We start from the raw sequence: 19,947 nt of genomic DNA on the forward strand, positions 1-19,947 counted from the left end.
GAGCAATTTTGACGGCTAAAAATAAAGATGCGCATGACTTCAACTTTATAATTCAGAATCAAATCGTTGGTACTCTACATCCATTCAAATCTATTGACTGTATAATAAACGAACACGAATCCACTAATTATCCAACTGAACTTTTAATATTCATTGTATTACTTCCATAAAATAATAAATTTAGTTCAGCTAATAAGTAACACGACATTCATTGACTGTAGTATAGAGTAGTATTTAATTAAAAAAAAAGGAACAATATCTACAGCTACGAATTAATTCCACCGCCTAATATTCGTATGAGTCGTATATTAATTGAAAGTCCGGACCACATTTATTCGGTTGTGGGTTACATCAGCAAGAGGAAATCAATGGTACATCAAGAGTTATGTTCGCGCACGTAAGTAACTGGTTATGCAAAGAAGTAAGGGAGATCGAGCCGGTCGCATTTTTCGTCGATAATCACGGCGCTCTTCACCGTTTTTGAGTGAAAATTGCGGCGGACCAGTTTGCGAGTTATTTGCATAGGCTAAATTTCCGAACAGGCGGCGGCGGCGAAACGACAAGATGAAGCGGGACCGACGAGCAGACCGGACCGAACGTTATTCTTGTCCGTTTTCTGGTTAATGGCGAACGAGGGCGCCCATTATTTTTTTGTCGGCTCGTTATACGATTGATTTTAATCGGATGGAAGTTCTCCCGTTCGAGATCTCGCCTTATTTTGCGCAATTTGCATGCATATGAAGTAATATGAGCACCGATCGCGTATCCGTTGATGTTTCTATAAAAGGACAGGGATATTACGATCACCAAAGAGCTCTTTCTTAATCTCGTCTACATGTAAGTATATAGAGTTGGCGAAAACATTTATTCTCGTTTTTTTTTTAATAGATGGATTTAAAGTGGTATAACAGGTCAATTGAAAAGTCCCCGACCTGACACATAGAAGGCGCTACAAGAATTAGATCCATATGTTTTTTAGATAGCCCTAACCCTCAAAAGATGCGTGTACAAATTTGACAGCTGTCGGATCATTAGTTAGTGAATTATAACATTTTGAGTGAAGCAACTTTTGTTATTGTGAAAAAAATTGATAAAAAGGAATTTCGCGTGTAATATTGCTTTTTGAAGGGAAAAATACAGTTGAAGCAAAAACTTGGCTTGATGCCGAGTTTCCGGATACTGCCCCAGGAAAATCAACCATCAAGGATTGGTATGCTAAGTTTAGACGTGGTGAAATGAGCACCGAAGACGCCCAAAAGAGGTGGTTACCAACGAAAATATTTAAAAAATCCACAAATGATTTTGAATGACCGTAAATTGAAATTGAACGAAATAGCACACTCTAAAGATATCAACTGAACTTGTACATCATATCATTCACGAATATTTGGCTATGAGAAAGATCTGTGCAAAGTAGGTGCCGCGCGAGGTCACTTTTGACCAAAAACAACGACAAGTTGATGATTCGGAGCAGTGTTTGAAGATGATCAAGCGTAATAAACCCTAATTTTTGCGTCGATATGTGACAATGGATGAAAAATTGCTCCACCATTTCACTCCGAAGTCCAGTCGACACTCATCCGAGTGAACACACATGAACTGCACACGATGAACCCGTTCCAAACCGTGGGAAAACGCGACAGCCGGCTGGCAAGGCTATGGCCTCTGTATTTTGGCATGCGCATGAAATAATTTTCATTGACTACCTTGAAAAAGGAAGGACCATAAACAGCGACTATTACATAGCGTTATATTACCGTTTGAAGGACGAAATCGCTGAAAACGGCCGCATTTGAAGGAAAAGAAAGTGTTGCTTCGCCAAGACAATCCACCGTGTCACAAGTCCATGAAAACGATGGCAAAAATCCATGAATAGGGCTTCGAATTTCTTCCTCATCCACAGTATTCTCCAGATCTGAGCCCTAGCGACTATTTCCTGTCCTCAGATCTCACAAGAACGCTCGCTGGGAATAAATTTTCGTCGAATGAAGAGGTGATCGCTGAAACTGAGACCTATTTTGAAGCAAAGGACAAATCGTACTACAAAAATGGTATCGAAAAGTTGGAGGGTCACTATAATCAATGTATTACCCTTGAAGGGAATTATGTTGAATAAAAAAACTAATTTTGCAAAAAAAATGTGTTTTACTATGGAAGGCTGGGGACTTTTCAATTGACCTATTATCTCTAATAATATTAGAAGAAGTTAGAATTGGTTTATTTATTTTTGTTCAGGAAAAAAACTAAAAATAATTAGACAAAGTGACATATTTTATACTCCATACTTCAATGCCATATCATTTTATTAAAAACGGTATTCAGTATTAATCGTCATTAATGATATGGAAATATATGATATGAAATAAAAATGTTACACCTTATTCCATATTATGAAAAGATACAAAATAAACATTATTTATTTCTCGCCAATTTATTTATTTGGATTATTGAGGAATTTGACAAATTGGCAATATTCAATATTGGAACTGAACATCAACCGTAAAACAGTCTTGAAACATTTACAGAAGAGTAGATATCAAAAGAAACCCTATAGATGGATTTCACATGAATTAACAATAAAATCAATCCAAGGAAAGTGATTTAGGTGTTTGGACAGATTAGAAAGGAATTGTTCCTCATTCCTCTCTATTATCAACACCTAATGCTAGTAAAGCGGGCGATTAAAAGTAGTAAAAAATGATTAATAGGAAATACGTTGTCTTCTATCACGATAGCGCTGTTCAAATTACTTGGTTCATTTTCTCTCTCAGAAATCTCACAAGTTGCCCAGTGCGGAGTTATGGTTTTACCGGAAAAATGGCCATCGATAAAAACGTACATGTATAACTAATTAATGTTTGATTATGTTTATATTTGTTATCATTATAATTTATTAATTTTTATATGAATAAATTAGAAAACGTGAAAAAATCGAATTTACTTCTTCCCTAACCCATTATATATAACTAAAGTATCGTAAATATATCGATATTTTTTTGCAATAGCTATGAAAATAGATCTTTAAAATTTAGCATCAAAAACTTCATTTCAAATGCTTACATAACAATACGTAAACATATCCATACTTTTCAAAATTTTCATACAATTTTCCATCGATTTTCAGGCGTTTTTATTCACAATTCCATCAAATTTTGAGTATTTTCGATCGCATATGTTCAGGTCTCCAAAAAATGTTTTGCAAAAAAATATATGATAATGTAAAGTTGCAACATCTTGTGAAAACTTAGGATCTTAGGAATCATGATGTTCATGCATGTTTATTTGGCCATACGGCTTCAGCTACGATTTTAGCAACAGTTCGAGGAAATATTTTTGTTTGAATAATAAGATAAAGTCATAAAATTAATGAAAGAACGAGATCAAAACCAGAACAAAATATATATTTACAATATTTATAAATTTTACCAGAAAAAAACTAATGTTTTTTCCTAGATTCATTTGATGCCGACAAACCCAGTCAATATCAGAAAACGATCGATGATCAAACGTGATGTAGCACATACAAGGACTAGACAAAATAATATGAACACCATGCAATATAGCACATTTTGTTGCATGCGTAGCTTTTGTGGAAATAATAACGATGCGTATGTATTACTCAGTTTACAACGCCAGGTTTATAGGTTAAATTTGATATATTTTCATTCATATATAGGTTAAGTTTCACTTTGTTCTGCGACAGTCCTATTCGCAAAAGCCGGCAAAAGTGGCAGTGGAACTCAACACTCAATCGAAATTCGAAAAAAAAATGGTACGGCGGGAGCTCCACAAAGCCAACATTCTGAGGGGCTGCGATTGCGAAACTGTTTATAATGGAAACCAATATTAAGCTGCGAAAGAAGTGGTACAACGATTTTAAAACCTAGAGAGTTGATGATTGGAAGAATGTAGATTAATCATCGTTTTACTTCCTATAAATAGCTAAGTTTATATCTGGAGAATACCAAAACAAGACTATCTGCTTTCAACAGTCAAGCATATTCGTTTTGATTTGGGCGGCAATATCATGGTATTCAGCTGGTTGCCTCATTCACATCATTGGGCGGATTATTACTGCGAATGAACGTTTAGATATCCTTAATGATGAAGTTCTTGCTATGACTAGCATATTGGTGCCAAACACTACCATATTCCAAGATGATAATTCGCCTATATACATAGCCAAAAAGGTTCAGTCTTCATCAAACATTTTCCATGCCCAACATTACCAGACCTCAACATAGATGAATCGTTGTGAGAAGTTTTAGAGCAGATAGTGGAGTTCTGGAAGAGTAGATTTCCATCTCCAACATTATTGAAGGAATTGGCGGATATTTTGGTATTAGAATGGGACAAAATTCCGTTGGAAACTCTTCAGCTGCCTTAAAGCCAAATGGTGGCCCAACACCTTATTAATAAATAAATATTGTATATGTCAGGTGTTCAGATTACTTTGTCCACTCCCTATATAAGTTAAATACAAGAGGTTTCTTTTTGACAAAATACTTACCCGTCTTTCCTGGTGTACATTTACAATAGAAGCTGCCCACGCGATCGACACACGTAGCACCATTAAAGCAGGCGGCGCCGGCACAATCGTCGATGTTCACGCTGCAATCTGGACCGGTCCATCCGTTGACACAAATGCAGGAAAAACTACCCAAACTGTTGGTGCAGGTAGCTCCGTTCTGACAAACGGACGGTTTCAGAGCGCATTCGTCAACATCCTGCAAGGAACACCGAAAAAGTGGATATTAGTGATACCCTATGTCGGATCTATTTGTATTATTGACATGCCTGTTCACAGTATCGACCGGTGTACGTCGATGGACATTGGCAGGAATAGTCGTTCACTTCATCGATGCACGTCCCTCCATTCTGACACTGGTTACCAGGACAGTCGTCGATATTCTCTTCACAATGTTGTCCTCGAAAACCTGAAACAAATAAATATTGTTTAATAAAGTTTGCAATCGATTAACAAAAAAAAAGGGGTGGGTCAAAAATGGTGCTCCTTTAGAGAAATTAACTGTTTTCTAGGAATATAATTTTAGCAACATCATTTTATTACATATTGATCACATATATTCGATTAAGCACTGGTTCATTTGCGTTGTCTTTGATATTTTAAAAATAGTATATCATTCCATTTCAATATTGGCGCCACGGATGTTGTGTTCGATATTTTTAAAGAAATAGAAAATTAACCTAAAGACAAAAAGTTCTAAACGATTTTATTAATTTAGTTTATTTTTTACATATTTTAAAGTCTCCCTTTACCAACTATGGGTTTATCTGGAATAGTTTATCTAGAAATCCCAGAAGACATCCGGCCTTACCCAGTCTGGTTACTGGCGTGACTGGAATCATTTTCCTTGTAGGATTTTACACTTTTGCCTAGGACATTCACAAATATTAAACAATCACAAACAGAAATTCAAATACAGGATTCGAACCTGCGGCTATCGCAACAGTAGGAGGACCGTCCTGTTGCCTATACCACTGCACTACCAAGCCGGCCTATTTTATTTAATTTTGTATAATTTTTATTATGTTTCTTTGTTGAATGTGCTTAGTACCCAACTAGCGTTGGGAACTATCGACAGATTATTTACAGAATGCAATAGATTATTTATAGAATGTTTAGTTTAAAGTATACATTCTTTTTTAAAGTGTTAGTAATAGTTAAACAAAATATTTATAATAAAAGAATATACTGTTAACTTATTCGCAAAAAGTTATTTATTATAATTATAGTCTAGCACATGCTTAAAAGTTATGTACAGTGTTATTAAGTACCTATTGAACATATTTATTTTTGTTTTGTATCAAATATGAAAACTATAAGTAGTAAGTTTATGTAAGTTAAAAAAATTAAGTTAAACTATATTTTTGTTGTTTTAAAGTGGATATGTTAAGGGACAAATTATTTTTTTTTATTTTGAACTTTGTCGAACTTTAATCGTATATTGATAAGAAAAACAGATTGTATTCTTAGTTATCAGTTAAAATAACAATCTAGTGTATTTCGCATATCATGCGCTTTATATTTGTGATTGTTCTTGAGGATAACGTGGGAACAACATCCGAATCATGCCAGTAGCCAAGCTTAGTAAGAGAATCTCTTTTAGGATAGTTCCTAAATTGTAATCAGTCTGTAGGTTTAATAAGTATAGAACCATGGTTTAGAGGCCACGTTAAGAGTAGGTCTAGTCCAGATAAACGATAATAAAAGGGAGATTAAAATATAACAAGAATCGTAGTTCGCGTAAGTGAAACGTTGACTAAAGTCTGTTAAACTGTCGTCTCCATCATCATCAAGTCTCCATTTCTATTTAAAAGCCAAGAGTTTAATCTGTCGATGTATTTAAATTATACAGTAAAATAAATATTGTGCCCCCAAATATGCCTTGTTCCAATTTTTAAAAAATAATAATAAATGTTAACTTTGCATAATTATAAATTCCATGGCCTTAAAATATCTATTATTTATTAGTGTGATTTCGCCTTTAATACGATAGATGAATGACCGGGAAGGCTCACACCTAATTTCAAATAAATCTGTTCAATAGATCTTGAGTTATCATGTTAACCCTCTAGAAAAAAGTAGTTTCAGGAAAAATGGTCTTAAAATTTTGTTTTTAGATGCCGCGTTACAAAAACAGGTATATCTTCGAAAATAATTTAAATATTCTTAAAGGGCGAAGCGATTTACTATTCGATTACTACTGCGATTTACTACTATTATATATTATTACTATATTATTATTATTTTTCGGGAAACTCTCGAATTTCTCATTCCTCATATTCGCATTATTACTTCTACGAAGATATCTGAAAATGCCTTTTTATGGCTTCAATAGACGTATTATTGATGGAAAAAGTGATGAATAATATTTTTAGAAATACTACATAAAGAGCCTTAGATTTATCAATAAAACCTTATCCTCAAAATTAACTCACAGTTCTTATATGATTACCATTTTAAATATGCAGGTACCATACGGGTTCGAAGTCATTAAAAATAACTTATTTGACATAAAATGTCATCGTTTTAAGCGGTTCCTCTTCACCGTCTTCATTTCATTCCACTTATAAAACCGAACGAGTCTGGGTACTCTAAACTCGGGCTCATTCATAACCCAGACCAAATAAAAATCAAGTAGTACTCAGTCTCGACGTAGTACCACTTCGGGCCATGATATTTATGTAAACAGCGTTTTTTTTCTCTCTCTCGTTTCTTTCACTGGATGTCGTACAACTGACGTACGGCAGTTTGCACAGTGAAAGTCTCGACTTTCGGATGTGTTTAGGCTTAATTAATGGCGTTTTCTGTTTCAACGGGTCGCCTCTCGCTATTATCTATTAGGATTGAGTTGTTTTCGATGTTTCTATTGATTCAGGTTGATTGTTTAAAAGATCGTGAGCTGGTCTGAAGCGAAGAGCTTTCGTGCAGAGAGTGAACGCGTAGGAGTGAAATGAGAATAGTGTTTATGTTTCTCACAGATTTTGTTCCGAGTTCACATTGGCGAAAAATTATTTCATATCATTTGAATTAATGATATTTTCGCTATTTCTTGGTAACTTAATTATTTTCTAATAGAAAATTGGCATTTAATAACGGATATTTTTTTATGTTATTATTATTCGTCATAATTTTGAAACCCATATGTATTTTTTTTTGATATTTTAGAGTCTCCTCTTTATAAACTAAGGTTAAGGTTATCTTGACCGAACCATGGTACTCATCCTATTAAGTCTACGAATTGGCCAGTGACCAACTTAGAGATCATCGCAGAAGATATTCGGTCTTACCCAGCCTGGTCATTGATGATTTTGCACTCTTGACTTATGGACAATCACAAACATAAATTTATTATCATGCCCCAGCGCGACTATCGCAAAAGTAGTACGACCACCTTGTCGCCTTGACTACAACTAACAACTAAGCAACCAAGCAACCTTGACTATTAATCGTAATATTGACAGCATTGTTCATCAGTTAAGCAGTGTTTCAATTAATTAATTAATGTATTAAAAATTAATATAATTTCATGCAGGTCATTTTTAAGTGTGTCGGTTAAAAAAAACATATATAATATTGACAAAAAGACAGGACTATAATTTGTACATATTTCAGCAAAGTTTTGTATGTATCAATGACGTCAATATACCTATAGTCGACGAACAGATCCAAATATATAGATTATAGAGATTAGAACACGTTTACAAGAAGAAGAGGGAATTAGTTGTTCACTAACTTCTTCAGGTTATATAGAAATGTATTATAGAGAGAAATAACCTAATACCTATGCACCAGTTTGGGTTTATGAACAAACATTCAACAATTAAGCAAAAGGCATAGAATAACAGATGTAATTGAAAAAGCATATGAAGGTAAAAAGGTATGTTTGGCTATATTCTTAGATGTAGCACCAGCCTTTGATAACGTATGGCATGACGCTTTATTCATAAGCCACATAAAAAGCTACCGAAACAATACACTAAACTATCAAAATCTTATATTACAGCTAGAATGTTTACAATCAAACAAGAAGCCCATTCTACAATAAAAGAAGCTAAAGTAGGTGTATCACAAGGGAGTTGGAACTAATTCTCTACCTACTCTACACATGTGATATATCACAAATGGAAAATATTACGATGGCTACATTTGCTGATGACACTGCGATTCTTGCCGTCGGACGCAATAGCGAAGCAAGAACACACAAATTACAACACGCAAGTGGCAATAGCAATAATTAAACCCAAACCTGGAAAATAAAAATTAATGAAACTAAATATATGCATGTGCAGTTCCCGTATAATCAGACCGCACACGCACCGATAACATTAAATAATACTATCATTCCATATAGCAACAGCGCTAAATATCTCGGAAAGAATCTTGATGCAAAACTTCGCTGGAAGGATTATGTAAAAAAGAAAATGAAAGAGCTGGAGTTGAGATACAGAAAATTGTATTAGTTAAGTAGCATATTATAGCTATTATACAAGCAAGTATTGAAACCTATATTGATATACGGAATACAATTATGAGGATTTCCAGCGAAAAGTAATATAAATACAAGTTTTTCAGAACAAAATCATAAACTGACTCAGAAACCGACTGTCACTCAAGAAATCAAAGGAATCACAAGGAGACATGAGGAGATACTTCATTCTCATGTCAATATCGAAGTATTACAACTTTTGGACCAGATAACACCAGAATAGGACACAGACCCAAAAGAATCAAATTATTTAATCTTGTAGTGTTGTACAGAAATGTTTATTTGATAGAAAAAAAAACGTTTAATACATAAACATTATTAGAGACACAAAGATAGGGGCGATTGATCCTCCTAGATATATATCTAGATTTAAGTTATTGGAATGACAAATTGTAGGTTAGTCGGCAACGACTAGTAACAATGTAATAAATTAATTTAAAAAATACATATAAAAATGTTTAAATCTATGAACGTTGAATGAATCGTTTCAGAGAATGCTGTATTCCATCTACGTAAGCATATAAATTTAACTTCTTCCTGTACAGGTAGAAGAAAACATAAAACTTGATCTAGTAGGTGCACAGAATTGCCATCAAGTTTATTAATTAATCATCTGGACTAGTCCTAAACGGGTTTTTAAAAGGTCATAGTTAAAAAAAAACAGCCGAAAAATACGACGATGAATACGAACAAAGGCGGAAAAGCTCGCAGGAAACCGAAAACCACAGAAAAGCATTCGGTCCTGACGGATAAGCGATACGAAAAAGCAGTAGGCGGGGGCCTGGGCCGCAGTTCGTTCTTATATACCGTGAGAATGGCCAACTACGCGGTTAAGCTTCGGTTAGATCGTCGCAGGAACCGTTCTCGACGCCGGCGACGCTCATTGGAGGCGTCACGGCGCTGATCCGACGTCCTCATTGGTGTAAAACCGATCCTGAATACGATTGGTTGTTGGATACGCGAGTTCTATTTCGGTTCTTTGCCGTATAAAATGACGGAAAATTTGTGTGAATTTTGACGTGTCCGATTGAATAACAGGAAACTATTAAATATCAAAACCAGATATTATTATTTATTAAATAATGTTCTTAATTTATTAACGTGTTCATTCGACATAAAATACAGTTAGTCAATTTATTTTCAAACAGTTTTACAGTTTGTTAATAACTTAACTAACATTTTCAACAATCATAATTTTTTACAAGTTTTGTAAGTTAAAAATTGAAAAAATTGAAAAGTTGTGCAACTTCTAGAACAAAACTGTAGGATCTCGAATAAATTATAATCTGTGCCATCAACTGTGGCCGTAATTTAAAGTCCTAGAGAATTACAGAATTTCGATGAGTCACGAGACTACGAGAAAAACGACTTTTTTTAACTTTACATTTTCCAACGACGTTATTTCGATTCAAAATTCAATTTTCGACATCCATTACATATCCTGTTTGATTTAAAATAATATGCATCAAACTCGAATTAGGAGCTGAAAGCGTTTGTATAATTTGGAAAATAATCAACAAGAAGGAACACGATTACATCGTGAATTGATTGAAAATGTTAAATGATTGCTCGATAAAACCTTTTGATATGATAATCCAAAATTATCCCAAAGGTCATCGTAAGCAAAACGAAATATGAGCAAGCAAAACATTGTACTTTGTACTTGGTAGAGAGTTTTACTCATACCCAGGACAATAATACTATTTCAAAAATGTCTCATTCTCATTAAAATAAGTGGCTTTACTGTAAGGTTATTAAAAAGACAAATTACTATTTAGATGACATGCCTAATATTAACACGATTTGTAATAGAACTTCATTTATACTCTGATTTCAATATATGTAATCTAAGTTTATAAAAGAATACAAAATTGTTCACATTTGCATTCCATTCTTTTATTTTTAAATCAACAGTGATCACTTTGTTGGGATTTCTAACTGAATTGATGTTGTGTTTTGTTAATAAATAGGATAGATCATCTTTATTAATGATATTTATCCTCTGCATTTGTGGGGTATCTATTTGTTTTATGTCTGACAAAATTCTATCTGTTGTTACATCAGATTTCAATTTTTCAATAATAATATTTTTTTCAGATTTCAGAAGATACCTTTACAATAATCTTCAAATAAGTTCTGTTTCCATATTATTTAACATATCCGTTGTTATCCTTTGTTTTGTAGATTGTTATCTACAAAATTAGTGTTATAAAATGATAATATTTTACTAACAATTCATACCTTATACCAATATTTTCGCATTATCTGCCGCTAATTTTGTGAATAAAATAATTATTTGACCTCAACAAAAAATATAAAAATAAAATTAACCTAAAAATGACCATATCCTTTGTTCCATAACAATCTACAAATTATAGTGTTATAAAATGATAATATTTTACTAATAATTCATACCTTATACACTTATTTTCGCATTATCTGCTATTAATTTTGCCTATGAAATAATTATATCACCTCAACAAAAATGTAAACACAAAATTAACCTAAAAATGACATCTAACCACAATTAAGACTGGTACGGAAGTCGTGGTAGAAAAGGGGGCGAATTTTGAAAACTGCCAGGTTAGATAGAACAAGTGCGCATATGCAGTCCTAGAATATGCAGCAATGCAGCTGCATATTCTATGCAGCGCATATGTAGCCAATAGAAACTTGTATAGGCATAGATGGCGAGGTCTTTTACCGTCGTCTCTCATTCTCGAACCACACCACACTCTTTCAATTATCAAGTGTCCAGATAGATTTTATGATCGTTACACCATTTCTTTCTCAGTGTTGCGTTAGAATCCGTTATAAAGACTTTTGCAATAGCTGCCTTTCCATGAATGTTAACTTTGTGGAGCTCTCGCCCTACAGTTTTTGCTCAAACAGTATTACTAAAGTGAATGTTGAGTTCTGCTGTTACTTTGGTCACGGTAGTTCTATGTCGTGTGGATACAATCCTTTTTAATATTCGCCGATTTCTGACCAATAACAATACCGGAGTATCGCCCGTTATTCCTCTTCACTGGCAAAGTTTTATCATGTTTTGTGTATGTTGTTATTACACTGGATACTGTCGTGAAATGCTAAACCACATCTGAAAGATCACACATTTCATCGACGCAGAACAAATCTTAATAGAATAAAATTCTTACAGAATAAAGAATACATTGAAATATAACCTATAATAGTTGGCATGTGTACACGAAAGTAGTGTTGCCAACATGCCACAAGACGTACTATATTGCATGTTTGTTAATATTATTTTGTCTATTCCCTATATTATCGTTGAGGAGAAATCGTTTTGTTGCCAAAAATATAGTGGATTGTAAAATGTAAGAATAAATTATAAAAAGTAATTCACTTTTAACTACCTGGTCCTCATAATGATAACTAGTAAGTTCTATTAGAAGAATTAGAAGTTTTCCTCAATTATAACATACCCGACCTAATCAATAATCTTCATCAGTCTTCCAGGCCATAAGACAACTTAAAGTGACGTGTGCGCCCACTGTTAACCGATAATACTTCTCGGTCTACGTCCCATTAGACGAAAGAAAAACACTTTTCTTGTCTCGTTTATCACCATTAAACTAGAACAAGACTTCAACATTAGGCACCGGCGTAGTTTCTCAATTCTCCGACTACCGTTTCAACTTTAGAGATATTACTTGTCATAACTGGTCTCGTTTTAATCCCAATCGGTGTACTAGCAGCGACTGCCGCCGAATGGAAGCTGATATATAAGATCGAGCTTTGTCATTAAATAGAACAACTCATTCTGGCTTCCGATTATCGCTGTTCTATAGATAAAAGGTTCAATATCAGTATAACGAAAAAAATTAATTGATGTATATTTTTTAATAGTTCGATGCTATTGGGGGAGATTTTTGAATCCTAAAGTGAAGTTTTGCTTTAAGTGTAACCCATTTTTTACTGGGCTCTGAAAGATATAAGAAAAATATAATATAACATTAAACACATATAACATTTTGCGTAACCTTATACATTAAACGTTTAATTAATTTAATTAATTTAAAAAAATGAGGACGGATGAGTTATCCAATATGTAATTTTTGATCATAATAACATATGTTCATATATACAATACTGTCCATCAAAACATTGAATGTTGAACAACAATTATTTTAAAACAAGTGGTTAATAATTATTAATTACATATGCTTACAATATTTAAATGGTGATTGTTCGTTTTTAATGACAACTACTTTTTAAATTGTTGTAAAACACATACCAAGTGGTTGAATCTACAAAGAATCATTTGGTGGTTAATTATATCACACTCTTTTAGCTTTCTTGTTTAAGAGATCTAGATTAACTTTAGATGTTTCACCTTCTCCCTTTAAAAAGCTAAAGTATTTGTAATTGTATAGTTAACTGAAGCGTCAATATCAAAAAATGAATTTACCACGAATTGAAAAAGTCACCCTTAAAACTAGAGCTATTCGACACTTTTTATAGTTATTTTGTTCTTTGAAACATTGTTGTAATGAAACACTAAAAAGTCAAAACTAATTCTTTCAAAGACACTTCAAAGACGAACAAATATTGGTAGATGAGTTTTAAAGGATTCTCGCGAATGAAAGATTTCTAGAACATAACAAGCGACGATGAAAAGGAACATGAAAAAGTATAGTATTTAAAAGAAGTTATTATTAACAAAAAAAACTAATAAGTACTGGATGGAATTCTTTCACACAGATATGAAACACGTTTCTGGCTAAGGGCTGACAAAATCTATTTACAACATTAATGGGCTTCAATTAAAGGCATGACTAACTAAACTTCTAATCGACACACAGATATTCAGTGTGAACTACGTATGAAGTGTGTTACTATGCAGCTCTGACTTACACTTCAACACATTCAAAGACAAATGGAAGCTGGTAAAATATTTTAATATGGAATAAACCAAATAGCATCAGAAACATTCAGGCACAGTTAATGCACTTTTTGTTCTTCCGTCTTGCAACTTATATCCGCAACAATAATCTTTAGTTTCATCATAATTTATGGATTGGATCGTATTTTGATATAAACAGTAAATTCAGAAATTCTGTAATATCTTCAACATATTCTTCAAGAGAATATTGAGTGTTATGGATAATAGTTTATTAGTAAATTATATTTATTTTTGGCACTCTTTGACATCTACAGTATTTCCTCATTGATAAACTAATGTGGTTATTTAACATAAAATATTCTTTTTGGTGATCTTTGAATTGTTTGAAAATTGTTTGAAAGTTAACACTACTCATGAATGATAAGTACTTGTTTACTGTATTTTATTATCTAGGTAGACTTTCGATAAATCAATTAAATATTATAAATTTAATAATTGTCAACTTCCCCAAGCTGAGGATGTTAAATCTCTTGGTATGCATCTAGACCGATCTAGAGGCTTAACCTGGAAGAAGCATATACTTTCTAAACGAAAAATTCCCTCTAGAACCTAAATGTGTGACGCGATAGTAAACGACGCGACAATAGGTTAAAACGCTTAATTAATCGATAATTATTAGATATGGTTATAGGACATATGTAGACTTTAGTATAAAATTGAAAATAAGATTAAGATAATATTTTATACACTCAATAGAGTGATTTTCTACACGGTAAGTATATAATATAATCATAAGAAATGTTTATTGCCCACTGGGCAGATTGTTGAACCACTAAGAGCAATAATAATAATAATTTAATACTGTATATAATATTCTAATTTCATTCTACATATCAAGTGCACTATTCGGATTAATTCGGTAAACCGTTCGAATCGAATTCACCTACTACAAACAGAAACAGAACTAATGTAATGGAATGTATCGTGTTGTGGGTATATTGTTCAACTTGGGCTGTCAACAAAATGTTCAACGTTCGAATGCCCGGAGGGGGGAGGCGCCGATGTGGGAGAGTGGTGCCGATGGTACGCGGGAACACCCTGGGGACACCACGAGTACGCGATATAAGTGCGGAGCCCTCGGGCCGTTCGAGACCGAGCCAAGTAATGGTACCCGAGAGCCGCCAGGTTCCAGCGTTGAACCGGCGGAGATGGTACCGCCACGGTACTTTTTACATCTCAGCTTTTCTTATTACTATTATTATAACTTTAATTTATATATATGTTTATATATAATATATAATGCCAAAAATTAAGACATGAGAAACATGAGTGATAAATGATTTAAAAATAAAAATCATATACCGGCAGTTATCTGTGGAAGTCCAAAAAGAAATGTAAATTTAAATGAAAAATATATTTTGAAACGAGTAACAAGATCTCGTATATCTGCAAAAAATACATAGCTATTAAGTCAATAATTAGTTAAAAGGGCAAGATATTTATAAATCATCAGAATGCTATAGCAAAACTATTATCAAACAATTGCACGCAAGTCTACTGAATAGAAATATTATTGAAACATTTCCCTTTTTTATGTTAATCAACCCTTAGGTGGTTTGTGTATTCTTCTAAATACTTCCCAAGATTTCAAATTAATTAGAATAAAATATAAGAAGACAGAATCTTTGGAAATTTCACTTTTTAATTAATTTGTCATTTTATGTGCACAAGCACAATATGTATACAAGTTATCATTAAATCAGGAATCAATATAACTATTAATAGAAAATATATATCAAGATAAATGCAGAAATTGCTGTTAAAACGTATTAAATCATTTTTGGCCGGGTATGGCATTAGGGACTAATCTACAAGATATGCAAACTGCTCCCTCGGAACTATTGTCAACAGTTGGGAGTCCCATCTTCTCGAAAGAAAATTTGGAGTCTAGTATAAAAGAGCATTCTCAACATTTAAATTTATTTCGGCTGGAGTTTCCGAGGATAGTATCTTGGGACCTCTCCTATATCTGCTCTACACTCTTAATATCCCAACAACAAAAGAAACAGTACTAGGTAACCTTTGCCGACAACACAGTTATTATGACAAAAGGTATATCTCCGCATAAAGCTGTAGAAAAAGTTCAAGTGACGGTCAGCAAGATCTACAAATGGACTAGAGATTGTTAAGTACAGCAAACCTATGTTAGTTATATTACTTAATGGATGCTTGATTCCTTAAACAGAATCAGCTAAACACCTTGGCAGCCATCTTGATGGTAGGTTTAATTGAGTAAAACAAGAGAAAATCAAAGTCAAAATCAAGCAACTATGCTGGTTATTCGGAAGATACTCTCAACTTGATCTAAAATCAATTTGGTCCTTTGAGGTGCAAATATGGGGCTGCACTCATACATCAAACCAACTAGTAATCCAACCCTCCCAAAACAATGACCTCGAAATCAAGTTGATTTACAAAGTTATCGGCTTAAAGCTTGAAATAAGTTTACTAGCTATTGCACAACACCTAGAAAATCAGAAAGTTGAAACGAATTAAATCACACGCACTTGTATAGTGTACAAGTACAAGTACCACAGAACAGTGGTAATAAATTAACTGGTGAATTAAGATTGTACTAAACATATCTAATGTAAGATGTAATTAATTAAAAAAACTATTTATATAGTATTCAAGCTGGAATGAAACCATTTTTAGGTTACAATGTAACAGGTCAATTGAATTAAAGTAAAACACATTTTTTTCACAAAATTAGTTTTTTTTTATTCAACATAATTCCCTTCAAGGGTGATACACTGATTATAGCGACCCTCCAACTTTTCGATACCACTTTTGTAGTACGATTTGTTCTTTGCTTCAAAATAGGCTTCAGTTTCGGCGATCACCTCTTCATTCGATCAAAATGTGTTCCCAGCGAGCATTCTTTTGAGATCTGAGAACAGGAAATAGTCACGGGGGTCAGATCCGGAGAATAGGGTGGATGAGGAAGCAATTCGAAGCCCAATTCATAGATTTTTGACATCGTTTTCACTGACTTGTGACACGATGCATTGTCTTGGTGAAGCAGCACTTTCAATTTCTTCAAATGCGGCCCTTTTTCGGCGATTTCGTCCTTCAAACGGTCCAATAACGCTACGTACGCTGTTCATGGTCTTTCCTTTTTCAAGGTAGTCAACGAATTATTCCATGCGAATCCCAAAATATAGATGCCATAACCTTGCCAGCCGACTGTTGCGTTTTCCCACGCTTTGGAGCGGGTTAATCGTGAGTAGTCCACTCGGATGTCATTCAAAATCATTTTGGGGATTGTTGAAATGTTTTCGTCGGTAACAACTACTTTTGGGCGTTCACTGCTTTCGGTGCTCATTTCACCAAGTCTAAACTTAGCATACCAATCCTTGGTGGTTGATTTTCCTGGGGCAGCCTCATTCGTTGGAAGGCCCGCAGTGCAAATCAAGTATAAAACCGATTTGAGGTATTTTAATGGTAATTAGTGAGTTATTATTAATATTTAAAGGATTAACTAAATTAGTTGACCCAAAATAGTTACCATTTGTATTTAAAAAATATATATCTCGAAATAAATTTAACAATTTATATAAATGGTAATCAATTCAAAAACAATCTACAATCCACCTGAGTATTTTCTCACATGTATCTAGGTCAGACGTTAAAATCGAAATTTATACGACCGGTAAGAACACCAGTCCAATACCGAAAGGGTGGAGAGAAACGAGGAAGCACCTTCGACGTCTTCTTATCGGAACAGAATAGAACGGGCCCTAATAAGTGGTAAATTAACTGTGAGGTAACGAAGTAGATAACGCCATTTTCTATAATTCATAAACCGATATCGATAAATCTCCACGGCTTATTTTATTTATGTTACGGCTTCTATTCGATTCTGTCCGAATAAATTTGAATAAAGATGGTATGTTAATGTCCCCATTGGTATTCAGCGTATCTATAATTTTTCTGATGAGATTAGGTGTCTTGATCTGGCCGAGAATATTGATTCCACTTAATAGTTTCGGAGATTTGTTGTTTTTTTCCTTTCTTTCGTTTCGATAAGTGACAGTGATGCCTCGTGTAATTGGTTATTTTGGTTGGTGCGGGTCAAGTGGATTGAATGCTATCTATCTGTCTCTGTTTTTCCATCACATAATTTCTCGCCTGTATTATACAGGTGCCTCAAAATGTACACATGATTTGAATCTCGCGCCATTTATGCTATAGAGTAAGGTCTCTTGTATATTACACTAGATATGCTCAGTACAATCTTAATGTATAAAATTAATTTATTACTATTGTCCTATTATACTTGCATCAATACATTAGCAATAAGAGTGTGGGATAAATACATCGATATCTCTCCAATTTCCAAGTTAAGAGTAAACTCTTATACACCATATAAGCTGTGTTACTTCCATACTACTATATTTAATAACCTAACTTAATCCATTTGATTTTGAGATCACCGTGCACTTCTTCATTGGTAACGTAGCGATAAGCAATGATAATTAATCGAAGAACTTTATATTGGCAGTTTTTTTGTAAACAGAATTGATAATTTAGTAATAACCTTAATATCCTTGTAGTGCCACAGAAATTTCAAGAGTATCTCGAGATAAGCACACAGAACAACAGATATACGAGAAGAAGAATTTTACAGTATATCCCTATGAGAGAGTTACGTCTTCGTTCCTGAGTTAAATTCCTGTTAAAACAAACTTGAATCAATCCAAAATCTCAAACGTACTGATCCAGCAAAAACCTGTATATTACTGTTAAGAAATTTATTTCAATGCACTATGGAATAACAATAACTGGATGTTGATTTATGAGTTCTTGAAGTTCTTCTTCATCTCCAAGGCCAAAATTATAACATTTAGAGTTCTAAATTCTGCAAAATTTCCATTTAAATTCTTGAAGGAGTCACTATTGACGAAAGAATATTCTGTTCTCGTAGTCCAAATAAGGCTAGTCAGGTAATAAAAGTTGAATGTTTATAATATACGATTTTGACAACACCACTATTGTAATATCAGGATTAATTTAATTCTCTGTCTTGGTGATATAAATTACTCGCCCAACTTTTATATTTAACACCGTTGGTCATTCTTCTGAGGCTTTCCGGAAGCCACTACTCCTCTTCGTTCGATGAAAATTGCTTTCCACAATGTTTTTTGAAGAACCAGCTGGAGAATAGGTTATATGCTGAAACAATTCGTATTGTAATTCATTGACTCTAATCTCAGAGGCGAATTAGCAAGTTTCATACCACTGTATAGCTCTTTGATTCAGGATCGAATGGTGGCATAACCTTTAAAGTTGCACTCATTGTGCACTCACAGCTTTTTGTGTTTTTTCAAAATAAATGTAATTTCATAAAGACATTTTTATGTTTATATGAATGATATAAAGATATCGTTAAAACTAATGACCAGTTTTGGCTTTGCCGTTGATGAATAAATGGTGCTCCAGGAACTTATTGAACAATTTAATAATAGATGATATAAATATAATTATTAATATGTTAAAAATGTACGGGAAAATTAACAGTAACTATAATAGAGGTAAGCTAATGAAATGACGAACTTGATCAAAAAATAACGAGAAACAGCAGTGGGAATTTCTTTTCACGGAAGGTTATTAATATTGGGAATTTTAATTTACCTTCTGATAGTCGGTGATACTAATAGACCATTATATAAAGAGAAACGGCTGAAACGTTTTAAATCAATGAATAAATAAGGTCAATAAATGATCAATTTATCACGTTTAGGTCAAAACACGATCCCCACAATTTTAACGATGTTATCGAAAAGTAATGTTAAAAATTCGTGTTACATGAGTTGGCCTCAGGGATTGCGTTGTGAAAAAAAAAAGAACGAGCAGATTCTGTTCTCGGGCAAAAGCAGCAACCCACTTCTGACGAGATGGGAAAGCCGGACGAAACTTCGTACGCCTGTAATTGAATCATTGTTATGTTTGGTTGTTGCTCGTTTAAATACAAAAAAAACGATTTCTCGTCTATATTATAAACAA

General features: G+C 33.6%; 2 protein-coding genes across 4 annotated transcripts in view; one reads left to right on the forward strand and one right to left on the reverse strand.

The window, feature by feature from the left end:
• Window positions 1–19,947, forward strand: part of CCDC151 (Coiled-coil domain containing protein 151) — a 170,421-nt gene that overhangs the window by 44,824 nt on the left and 105,650 nt on the right. The gene's annotated exons all lie outside the window — the stretch shown is intronic.
• N (neurogenic locus Notch protein) overlaps window positions 1–19,947 on the reverse strand; it is a 153,945-nt gene that overhangs the window by 35,349 nt on the left and 98,649 nt on the right. For all 3 annotated transcript variants that reach the window (XM_076401969.1, XM_076401968.1, XM_076401967.1), the window contains exons 6-7: window positions 4,798–4,937; window positions 4,511–4,727 (exon numbers count right to left, since the gene is read on the reverse strand). In XM_076401969.1, coding sequence (XP_076258084.1) covers window positions 4,511–4,727; window positions 4,798–4,937 — 357 coding nt within the window. The remainder of the gene's footprint in view (window positions 1–4,510; window positions 4,728–4,797; window positions 4,938–19,947) is intronic.

The sequence above is a fragment of the Rhynchophorus ferrugineus genome, unplaced genomic scaffold, assembly GCF_030347505.1.
Source record: "Rhynchophorus ferrugineus isolate W39M unplaced genomic scaffold, kcgeb_rfMv2 rfM4, whole genome shotgun sequence".
Lineage (NCBI taxonomy): Eukaryota > Metazoa > Arthropoda > Insecta > Coleoptera > Curculionidae > Rhynchophorus > Rhynchophorus ferrugineus.